At 34.9% G+C, this 12423-nt stretch overlaps 1 protein-coding gene across 1 annotated transcript; it reads left to right on the top strand.

The window, feature by feature from the left end:
* Positions 1–1415: 1415 nt before the first annotated feature.
* LOC134841869 (protein lifeguard 3-like) lies at positions 1416–3508 on the top strand. Its single transcript, XM_063857911.1, has 2 exons — positions 1416–1592; positions 2121–3508. The coding sequence occupies exons 1-2, from the start codon at positions 1416–1418 to the stop codon at positions 3015–3017; spliced, it is 1074 nt and encodes a 357-aa protein (XP_063713981.1). The 3' UTR covers positions 3018–3508.
* Positions 3509–12423: the final 8915 nt, after the last annotated feature.

Genomic DNA, 12423 nt, shown 5'->3' with positions numbered 1-12423 from the left:
GAAAAGTTGCTTTCAATGTGGGTTGTTTGGCCATCTATTTAAAGGGAGTCACAGAGGTGTTCTCACTGCCAAAAAGTCACGGTAAACAGCAGAATCAATTTGAAACTCTGTAGTAACTATTGAAGTATTCGTTTGAATGCTAAGAATCTAAGCTAGGCTCTTTTTTCTCATCGCTTAAAAAAGAATTAAACTTCGTCTTCTTAAGCTCTTAGACAGAAGTTGCCTAAAAATGAAGCAATTTGTTTGGTTAAATTCCAAAATTTGAGACACATTTTTTTTCGCAGTCAATTAGTTTTTTTTGTTCTTTTTTCAGTAGGGGAAAACCTAAATGAAGCATCTAGCTTAAAATTTAAGCTTTCCAACGAATTTTTGTAAGTCCGAATTGCTTCTGCTGTTTCGAATTGCTTTGCTTGTCACCGGAACTTTTTGGCACAGAGAACACCGCTCTGACGACCTTTAAATAAATGGCTGAACGATGCGTCATGAAAACATTTTTTTACGGTTTTTTAATCAGGCGATATTCCAGAAAGCAGTTTCATTATTCGTATGTCAAAGTTTCAACCGTGAATCTCTGATGGTTTTAGAGAAAACTTCACAAACATGGTAAAAATTACGTTCAATTCATTGCTTGAAAAAACTTAAGTCGCAACTTCTATGTCCCATGACTATATCAGGTCTTTGTTAAACCACATTCTTTGCTGTCTGATTTTTAAGATTTAAAGATGCCTTAAAGTAAAACTGTAAGATTATTGAAAGTAGTGAAGACTCTTATATCGGTCTTGGTGATTTTTTTTAGGAAAAAGTTTTAAAAATTGTTCACGCTCAATTTGATTTTTCGACGTTTGAAGTTATTTTTTTCCATTTTAATTCATGTTTTTTTTGAAAAGAAGGCAAACTCCGCTATGGAACAGCCATAGCTTAAAGGCATGAAAAATATGATCGTTTTCCAGTTTCGAAAATGGATTTAAATGATCAGATTTGCTTGCGGATTTAAAAATTTACCAATAGCTCCAGTTTTTTTTCAAATAGGGTGAAATTTGTCAAAACAGCTGCAATCGTAAATTGCTCTTGAAAATCAAAGAGCTTAAAGATTTGTATTTTCTTTAAATTAAGTTTTTTTTTAAAACTAGTCAGTTTTTTTCTTTCTGTCCGTTCATTGCTCTTTTTCAAAGCAGTTGGTTAGGTTCACAACTTTTTGCAATCTGTTTCGATGTTTTTTTTTCAGTATTATCTTGCGTTTCTGATTTTTTTGCTGTTTTAAAGCTTGTTTTTGCCGTCTTATTAGAGCTTCTTTTTGCCGTTTGATAGAACTTATTTCTGCCGTTTTTTTATAGCTCTTTTTGCCGTTTTTAATTTATGTTTCGCATATGTATAAATCAGCGTGAACCATCTCGTTTTGCATTTCAGACTCAACAATGTCGGCTCCGCCAGCGTACAACCCGGAGTGGGAGCAAAGCTATGACTCAAAGTATCCTCCAACTAATAACAGTGGAACTGCCCCTATAGCTCCTGATCCTCTGGGATCGCAAATGCAGTCGCCGAGTGTTTTAAGCTATAATGGCATATATGGGGGCTTCAGCGACGCCCAGCAAGTAAATTCATATCTCAAGCGTCTAGTATCAAAAAATAATCAAAATACTTTTGACCTATCGCTTACTCAGTAAATGTTTGAGACTCACACAGTCAAAACATTTAGTTTTTTTTTCAATGGATATTGTTAGATGAAAGGGTTGGTGGATGGTTGAAGGTCAATGAACGAAGTGAATATGCTCAATTAGTGGTTTTTTCTTCTTTGGTTTTTCTTTTCGTTTTTTTTTTCACGCTCAAATTTGTTTGTTTTTTTTTTCGTTGTTTGACTTCTGATTTCTCAATATTCAATTCAAATTTTTTTGCTAAATGGAACGCAAATTACGCTCTCCATTAACTCTTCGCTCTAAAAATGGTTTAAAAACTTTGAACGATTGGAAATTCTGAAGATTTCCCAGATGAATGGAAACTTTTCGTTTTCTCTAATTGGGTTAGTTTTAGGGAGAAGTTGTCAATCATGGAAGATTCCAAGTTACGTTTTTTTTAAAACTCAAAAGTTGAAAGTTTATCAAAGAAGAAGTTGATTTTTTCGGTCTCCCTGGGTTCATTGGCACTTTTCCAACTGCCTGCCGGCTGTTTTTTTATCTTCTTTGAACTTGATTGCCAAATTTTTGAACTTGATTGGTTATTGGTTTTTTGCATTAGTTCTGAAGCTTTCAGTGTTGTTTTGTGTTAAACAGCCCATATCTGGTGGTTATGAACCTTACAAGGGCGACGTCGAGGCCCAGGAGCCCAATGATCAGCCGCCATCGGTCTCATTTGCCGCTGCCGGATTCAGTGACGTACTAACTCGAGCTGTATTCGTACAAAAAGTCTATTACACCCTCTCTGTACAATTCGGAATTGCATTATTTATTAAAGCAGTCTTTGACCATTTCGACTCTGTCAAGATATTTATCCTTGAGAATCCGTACTTGAATTACGTCAGCTATGCGGTCTTTCTGATGTCTTACTTAGTACTAGCGTGTTGTCAAGGACTCCGAACAAAGTCCCCTGCCAATGCAGCACTCCTCCTTATGTTCACTTTGGCCCTGTCAGTCATGACCGGAGTCACATCCGTTTACTATTCCACGAATATAATCTCAATGGCGCTAGGAATCATTTTTGCAGTCACTATGGCAGTGAGTATCTTTGCGTCCCAGACGAAGTATGACTTCACGAAGTGGCTCGGAGTCGCGGTTGTCGGCTCTTTCTGCCTCCTCTTCTTCGCAATCTTCCTCATCTTCGTTCATGACCAACTCATGCACCTAGTCTATGCGGGGATCGGAGCCGTTTTTTTCACGGTGTTCCTGGCCATCGATACACAGATGATCGTCGGCGGGAAGAGGCAGAACATAAACCCCGAGGAACACATTCTCGGAGCCATTATGCTGTTGACTGACATCATCTACATCTTCCAGGTCATTATGTATATCCTGAGACGATCTTAAGATTGTGGTGTGATGCTGAAATGGCGTAACGAGAGAAATAAAGGAGAGATGTTGCGCAATTTAGATAAAAGTGACATCAGTGTTTTTCTAACAAATTAGTTCGCATGCGCTTTTCACGCTACCTTAGAATCTTTGTTCATTCAGGATAGAAAAGGGTGCAAACTTCTGAGCGGGCATCAGCAAACCACCAAGTAGCTCGAGATCGAAATAACTTATTTTGAAAAGGTCCAGCCTGAAATTACTAGAAAAGGTCCAGCCACCTCTAGAAACGAGTTATCTTCCCTACAGAACTTGTTTTACTCCTGGGAAGGACGAAGTTGACGAAAAAAACTCACAAAAACGCTTGTTGCCTGGTTTCAGTAGATGAATAGTATTATATCATTCGAGCTCACAGAAAAACCGATGACGTTGATTTTGCTGTAATAAATACGAAATTGATATTAATGGTTTAGTCGGAGCGATTGGAAAAAATAAGCAGTGTCGAATATTGATTTTTATCCTTGCTATGGCAAGGGTATTGCAATCGGGTACCAGACTTTTTTTCCCGCAAAACAATTTTGCCCACAACTTTTGTGCTTTGGCTGACAATGAATTCAAATTTTGTAGTGAATCTTGCACACTTAACCTAGTGGTAACGAATACGCCTGGGACGGCAAGGGTCCTGGGTTCGAATCTGACCAGGACCAGTTTTCTTTAAAACGGTTAATTTTTCGGCTAAAAAAATTTGGCCTATTGTTTGTCTGCTTATGTTTTGTGGGCAGAGTTGCCACATCTGGGAATCTTTTCTTTTAGCTCTAACCAATTTTTGCTGCAATTTTTTAAGCATTTTAAGAATCCGGCCGAATTGAAATTTGCTTTTTAATTCTGTAATTTACCAGCTCGATTTAATAGAATTGCACTTTATTTTTTCATTGTTTCAGATTTTTTATCGGCTTAATAAATTTCGGCATAATTAATATCGACTTCGTGGCCTCTTATTGCGTGTTAAGTCCGAATTTTTGTTGTACGCGTGTGTGCGCTCTGAGGAGAAAAAGGACTTTTTTGAATTTCTTCTCATCATGAAGGGTTTCTGCTCAGGTTTTTTCGTCTTTGTTACTGCTTGGTAACTGTAAATTCAAATCCAACATACATCCGGTGCATCTAATATTGAGGTAAAACAACTGCGTGAGACGGAAAAGATATGCGATTTGAATCCGGCTGAGCCTTTTTTTTTGCAAACTAGCGTTTCTGTGCCTTTTCGGACTATCGTCCGTCTGTTTGTTTTTGTCGGCTTAGTTCCCCTAGTTCGATGCTTCAGCTTTATTTCAAGGTGCTGTAACCCATGCTTGAGATGAAAAAGCTCGGGAGGTCGATTTAAGTTCAGATTTGTTTTTTTTTGCAAATAAAATTTTTTGGCCAATCTAGATTATTGTCTGTCTGCTTATTTCTGCAGAAAGGACTTTATTTGAAAATTAGAGATTTTGTTATTTTTCGGATTATCGTCCGTCTTTTTTTCGGCTTGGTTCTTTTAGCTCGATGGTTCAGCTTCATTCCAAGTTGCTGTAATTCCCATGTTTGAGGCGACAAGGCCCGGGAGTTCGATTTCAATTGAGCTTTGTTTTTCTTGCAAATATAAATTTTTGGCGAACTTAGATAATTGACTGTCTCCTTATTACCGCAGAAATGACTTTTTTCAAATTAGGATTCTTTGTAGCATTCCCAAAGCTCGTTGAAAAATTTCTAATGGTGTAGGAAATTTTGTTCCTAATGGTGTAGGCATATTTTGGGCGTATCTTGCAATTTCTATTGAAAAAAGTTTTTTTTTTTTTCGTTTTCCAATTGATTTTTATAGTCACTCATATTTGTATCGCAAGTGGTGCGAAGCTCAGCTTCGCCTTTGTTTACCATTGTGATAGCAAGGGTATTGCAATAGGATATTAGACTTTCTTTTTCCCGTAAACAACTTTGTCCACAACTTTGGTACCTTGGTTCATAATGAATTCAATTTTTTTGTGCATCTTGCACACTTAGCATAGTTGTAGCGAATTCGCGCGGAACAGCAAAAGTACTGGGTTCGAATCTGTACAGGACCAGTTTTTTTTACGGTTATTGTTCCGGTTCAAAAAAATTTCGGCCTGTTATTTGTCTGCTTATGTTTTGTCGGCAAAGTTGCCACATCTGAAAATTGTTTGTTTTAGCAGCTGTAAACAATGTGTACTGCTATTGTTTTTAGCATTTTAAGAATCCGTCCAAATTAAAATATGCTTTTCATATCTCTATTATTTAATTGGCGTTTCACGTGACACATGTTTAAGAAGTCCCTATTTTGACGTGTTTAAGAAGTCCCTATTTTTGCATGTTTAAGTTTTTTCAACGTATTATTTTTTTGCATATTTAACGAAAATGTTTTTGCACGTTTAAGCTATACCGTAGGTTAAAATGCTTAAGAAATTTCATTTGGCTCATGTTTAAGTCTGTTGGTCTGTTAAAGGCCAAAAAATAGCAAGATTTGAAAATTTTATATATACATACGTTATATGCGTTCCTATATATTGGGGTGCTGTTAAGTACATTTAGGGGTTGCAAATCTGGAGTCCCGGTATGACTGCTCAAATCCTTTTGGTTTTCGAGAAATTGCGTTTTCTATGATTTTTCAAATTTTTTTTGATCAGAAAACGGATATAAAAAAAACCGAACTCCAATTTCTCAAAGCTATCGTGGGGTGCTGTCAGGGAATATTCAGGGGTTGCAAATCTGGAGTCCAACTAAGACTGCTCAAACCTGGAAAGAAAAACCCAACCGAACTTGAGTTTCTCAACCCTATGGTGGGGTGCTATCAACGTATATTCAGGGGTTGCAAATCTGGCGTCCAAGTGTGACTGCTCAAATCCTTTTGGTTTTCGAGATATGGCGTTTTTATGTTTTTTTTTCGAAAAACTTAGATATTAAAAAACTAATCGAACTTCAATTTCTCAACCCTATATTGGGGTACTGTTAGGGTACATTCAGAAGTTGCAAATCTGGAGTCCAACTATGTTTGCTGAAATCCTTTTCGTTTTCGAGATATGGCGTTTTTTATGATTTTTTCATGTTTTTTTTTCAAAAAAATTTAGATATAAAAAAGTTAGATACAAAAAACTGACCGAACTTGAATTTCTGAACCCTATAGAGGGGTGCTGTTAGGGTACATTCAAAAGTTGCAAATCTGCAGTTCAACTATGACTGCTCTAATCTTTTTGGTTTTCGAGATATGGCGTTTTTTATGATTTTTTTCATTTTTTTTCAAAAAAAATTAGATACAAAAACAAACCGAACTTGAATTTCTAAACTCTGTAGTGGGGTGCTGTCAGGTTATATTCAGGAGTTGCAAATCTGGCGTCCAAGTGTGACTGCTCAAAACCTTCTGGTTATCGAGAAATTGCGTTTTTTATGATTTTAAAAAAAAACCTGGATGTAAAAAAAATTAACGGAACTTCAATTTCTCAACCCAATAGTGGAGTGTTCTCAGGGTACATTCAGTCGTTGCAAATCTGGAGTCCAACTCTGACTGCTCAAATTCTTTTGGTTTTCGAGATATGGCGTTTTTTATGATTTTTTTATGTTTTTTTTTTCAAAAAAATTTAGATATAAAAAAAAATTAAATTCAAAAAACTAAACGGGCTTGAGTTTCTGAACCCTATAGTGGGGTGCTGTCAAGGTATATTCAGGGGCGTCCAAGTATGACTTCTCAAAACCTTCTGGTTTTCGAGAAATTGCGTTTTTTATGATTTAAAAAAAAACCTAGATGTAAAAAAAAATTATTCGAACTTCAATTTCTCAACCCAATAGTGGGGTGTTGTCAGGGTACATTCAGGCGTTGCAAATCTGGAGTCCATTTATGACGGCTCAAATTCTTTTGGTTTTCGAGATATGGCGTTTTTTATGATTTTTTCATGTTTTATTTTTTCAAAAAAAATTTAGATATAAAAAAAATTAGATACAAAAAACTAACCGAACTCGAATTTCTGAACCCTAAAGTGGGGTGTTGTCAGGGTACATTCAGGGGTTGCAAATCTGGAGTCCAACTAAGACTGCTCAAACCTGGAAAGAAAAACCCAACCGAACTTGAATTTCCCAACCCTATAGTGGGGTGCTATCAGAGTATATTCAGGGTTTGCAAATCTGGCGTCCAAGTGTGACTGCTCAAATCCTTTAATTTTTCGAGATATGGCGTTTTTATGTTTTTTTTTCAAAAAACTTAGATATTAAAAAACTAATCGAACTTCAATTTCTCAACCCTATATTGGGGTACTGTTAGGGTACATTCAGAAGTTGCAAATCTGGAGTCTAACTATGACTGCTCAAATCCTCTTGGTTTTCGAGATATGGCGTTTTTTATGATTTTTTCGTGTTTTTTTTTCAAAAAAATTTAGATTTAAAAAAATTAGATACAAAAAACAAACCGAACTTGTATTTCTGAACCCTAAAGTGGGGTGTTGTCAGGGTACATTCAGGAGTTGCAAATCTGGCGTCCAAGTGTGACTGCTCAAAACTTTGGTTTTCGAGAAATTGCGTTTTTTATGATTTTTTCATTAAAAAAAAAACCTAGATGTAAAAAAAATTAACCGAACTTCAATTTCTTAACCCAATAGTGGGGCGTTGTCAGGGTACATTCAGTCGTTGCAAATCTGGAGTCCAACTATGTTTGCTCAAATCCTTTTGGTTTTCGAGATATGGCGTTTTTTATGATTTTTTCATGTTTTTTTTTTTTCAAAAAAATTTAGATATAAAAAAAAATTAGATACAAAAAAACTAACCGAACTTGAATTTCTGAACCTTAGAGAGGGGTGCTGTTAGGATACATTCAAGAGTTGCAAATCTGGAGTCCAACTATGACTGCTCTAATGTTTTTGGTTTTCGAGATATGGCGTTTTTTATGATTTTTTTCATTTTTTTTCAAAAAAATTTAGATATAAAAAAATTAGATACAAAAAACAAACCGAACTTGAATTTCTGAACTCTGTAGTGGGGTGCTGTCAGGTTATATTCAGGAGTTGCAAATCTGGCGTCCAAGTGTGACTGCTCAAAACCTTCTGGTTATCGAGAAATTGCGTTTTTTATGATTTAAAAAAAAAAACCTGGATGTAAAAAAAATTAACGGAACTTCAATTTCTCAACCCAATAGTGGGGTGTTTTCAGGGTACATTCAGTCGTTGCAAATCTGGAGTCAAACTCTGACTGCTCAAATTCTTTTGGTTTTCGAGATATGGCGTTTTTTATGATTTTTTTATGTTTTTTTTTTTTCAAAAAAATTTAGATATAAAAAAAATTAAATTCAAAAAACTAAACGGGCTTGAGTTTCTGAACCCTATAGTGGGGTGCTGTCAAGGTATATTCAGGGGCGTCCAAGTATGACTTCTCAAAACCTTCTGGTTTTCGAGAAATTGCGTTTTTTATGATTAAAAAAAAAAACCTAGATGTAAAAAAAATAATTCGAACTTCAATTTCTCAACCCAATAATGGGGTGTTGTCAGGGTACATTCAGGCGTTGCAAATCTGGAGTCCATTTATGACGGCTCAAATCCTCTTGGTTTTCGAGATATGGCGTTTTTTATGATTTTTTCGTGTTTTTTTTTCAAAAAAATTTAGATTTAAAAAAATTAGATACAAAAAACAAACCGAACTTGAATTTCTGAACCCTAAAGTGGGGTGTTGTCAGGGTACATTCAGGAGTTGCAAATCTGGCGTCCAAGTGTGACTGCTCAAAACTTTGGTTTTCGAGAAATTGCGTTTTTTATGATTTTTTCATTAAAAAAAAAACTGAGATTTAAAAAAAATTAACCGAACTTCAATTTCTTAACCCAATAGTGGCGCGTTGTCAGGGTACATTCAGTCGTTGCAAATCTGGAGTCCAACTATGTTTGCTCAAATCCTTTTGGTTTTCGAGATATGGCGTTTTTTATGATTTTTTCATGTTTTTTTTTTTCAAAAAAATTTAGATATAAAAAAAAATTAGATACAAAAAAACTAACCGAACTTGAATTTCTGAACCTTATAGAGGGGTGCTGTTAGGATACATTCAAGAGTTGCAAATCTGGAGTCCAACTATGACTGCTCTAATGTTTTTGGTTTTCGAGATATGGCGTTTTTTATGATTTTTTTCATTTTTTTTCAAAAAAATTTAGATATAAAAAAATTAGATACAAAAAACAAACCGAACTTGAATTTCTGAACTCTGTAGTGGGGTGCTGTCAGGTTATATTCAGGAGTTGCAAATCTGGCGTCCAAGTGTGACTGCTCAAAACCTTCTGGTTATCGAGAAATTGCGTTTTTTATGATTTTTTAAAAAAACCTGGATGTAAAAAAAATTAACGGAACTTCAATTTCTCAACCCAATAGTGGGGTGTTGTCAGGGTACATTCAGTCGTTGCAAATCTGGAGTCAAACTCTGACTGCTCAAATTCTTTTGGTTTTCGAGATATGGCGTTTTTTTATGATTTTTTTATGTTTTTTTTTTTTTCAAAAAAATTTAGATATAAAAAAAAATTAAATTCAAAAAACTAAACGGGCTTGAGTTTCTGAACCCTATAGTGGGGTGCTGTCAAGGTATATTCCGGGGCGTCCAAGTATGACTTCTCAAAACCTTCTGGTTTTCGAGAAATTGCGTTTTTTATGATTTAAAAAAAAACCTAGATGTAAAAAAAATTATTCGAACTTCAATTTCTCAACCCAATAGTGGGGTGTTGTCAGGGTACATTCAGGCGTTGCAAATCTGGAGTCCATTTATGACGGCTCAAATTCTTTTGGTTTTCGAGATATGGCGTTTTTTATGATTTTTTCATGTTTTCTTTTTTCAAAAAAATTTAGATATAAAAAAAATTAGATACAAAAAACTAATCGAACTTGAATTTCTGAACCCTAAAGTCGGGTGTTGTCAGGGTACATTCAGGGGTTGCAAATCTGGAGTCCAACTAAGACTGCTCAAACCTGGAAAGAAAAACCCAACCGAACTTGAATTTCTCAACCCTATAGTGGGGTGCTATCAGAGTATATTCAGGGGTTGCAAATCTGGCGTCCAAGTGTGACTGCTCAAATCCTTTAATTTTTCGAGATATGGCGTTTTTTATGATTTTTTCGTGTTTTTTTTTTTCAAAAAAATTTAGATTTAAAAAAATTAGATACAAAAAACAAACCGAACTTGAATTTCTGAACCCTAAAGTGGGGTGTTGTCAGGGTACATTCAGGAGTTGCAAATCTGGCGTCCAAGTGTGACTGCTCAAAACATTGGTTTTCGAGAAATTGCGTTTTTTATGATTTTTTCATTTAAAAAAAAAACCTAGATGTAAAAAAAATTAACCGAACTTCAATTTCTTAACCCAATAGTGGGGCGTTGTCAGGGTACTTTCAGTCGTTGCAAATCTGGAGTCCAACTATGTTTGCTCAAATCGTTTTGGTTTTCGAGATATGGCGTTTTTTATGATTTTTTCATGTTTTTTTTTCAAAAAAATTTAGATATAAAAAAAAATTTGATACAAAAAAACTAACCGAACTTGAATTTCTGAACCCTATAGAGGGGTGCTGTTAGGATACATTCATAAGTTGCAAATCTGGAGTCCAACTATGACTGCTCTAATGTTTTTGGTTTTCGAGATATGGCGTTTTTTATGATTTTTTTCATTTTTTTCAAAAAAATTTAGATATAAAAAAATTAGATACAAAAAACAAACCGAACTTGAATTTCTGAACTCTGTAGTGGGTTGTTGTCAAGGTACATTCAGTCGTTGCAAATCTGGAGTCCAACTATGACTGCTCAAATCCTTTTGGTTTCCGAGATATGGCGTTTTTTATGATTTTTTCATGTTTTCTTTTTTCAAAAAAATTTAGATATAAAAAAAAATTAGATTCAAAAAACTAAACGGGCTTGAGTTTCTGAACCCTATAATGGGGTGCTGTCAAGGTATATTCAGGGGTGGCAAATCTGGCGTCCAAGTATGTCTTCTCAAAACCTTCTGGTTTTCGAGAAATTGCGTTTTTTTATGATTTAAAAAAAAACCTAGATGTAAAAAAAATTATTCGAACTTCAATTTCTCAACTCAATAGTGGGGTGTTGTCAGGGTACATTCAGGCGTTGCAAATCTGGAGTCCATTTATGACGGTTCAATTTCTTTTGGTTTTCGAGATATGGCGTTTTTTATGATTTTTTCATGTTTTTTTTTCAAAAAAATTTAGATATAAAAAAAATTAGATACAAAAAACTAACCTAGCTTGAATTTCTGAACCCTATAGTGGGGTGCTGTCAGGTTATATTCAGGAGTTGCAAATCTGGCGTCCAAGTTTGACTGCTCAAAACCTTCTGGTTTTCGAGAAGTTGCGTTTTTTATGATTTAAAAAAAAACCTAGATGTAAAAAAAATTAACGGAACTTCAATTTCTCAACCCAATAGTGGGGTGTTGTCAAGGTACATTCAGTCGTTGCAAATCTGGAGTCCAACTCTGACTGCTCAAATCCTTTTGGTTTTCGAGATATGGCGTTTTTATGATTTTTCATGTTTTTTTTTTCAAAAAAATTTAGATATAAAAAAAAATTAGATTCAAAAAACTAAACGGGCTTGAGTTTCTGAACCCTATAATGGGGTGCTGTCAAGGTATATTCAGGGGTGGCAAATCTGGCGTCCAAGTATGACTTCTCAAAACCTTCTGGTTTTCGAGAAATTGCGTTTTTTTATGAGTTAAAAAAAAAACCTAGATGTAAAAAAAATTATTCGAACTTCAATTTCTCAACCCAATAGTGGGGTGTTGTCAGGGTACATTCAGGCGTTGCAAATCTGGAGTCCATTTATGACGGTTTAAATTCTTTTGGTTTTCGAGATATGGCGTTTTTTATGATTTTTTCATGTTTTTTTCTTTCAAAAAAATTTAGATATAAAAAAAATTAGATACAAAAAACTAACCTAGCTTGAATTTCTGTACCCTATAGTGGGATGCTGTCAGGGTATATTCAGGGGTGGCAAATCTGGCGTCCAAGTATGACTTCTCAAAACCTTCTGGTTTTCGAGAAATTGCGTTTTTTTATGATTTAAAAAAAAACCTAGATGTAAAAAAAATTATTCGAACTTCAATTTCTCAACTCAATAGTGGGGTGTTGTCAGGGTACATTCAGGCGTTGCAAATCTGGAGTCCATTTATGACGGTTCAAATTCTTTTGGTTTTCGAGATATGGCGTTTTTTATGATTTTTTCATGTTTTTTTTTCAAAAAAATTTAGATATAAAAAAAATTAGATACAAAAAACTAACCTAGCTTGAATTTCTGAACCCTATAGTGGGGTGCTGTCAGGTTATATTCAGGAGTTGCAAATCTGGCGTCCAAGTTTGACTGCTCAAAACCTTCTGGTTTTCGAGAAGTTGCGTTTTTTATGATTTAAAAAAAAACCTAGATGTAAAAAAAATT

Source organism: Symsagittifera roscoffensis, chromosome 3, assembly GCF_963678635.1.
Source record: "Symsagittifera roscoffensis chromosome 3, txSymRosc1.1, whole genome shotgun sequence".
Taxonomy (NCBI): domain Eukaryota; kingdom Metazoa; phylum Xenacoelomorpha; order Acoela; family Convolutidae; genus Symsagittifera; species Symsagittifera roscoffensis.
Note: the sequence above shows the minus strand (reverse complement) of the source record. Positions and strands in the feature narration are given on the sequence as shown.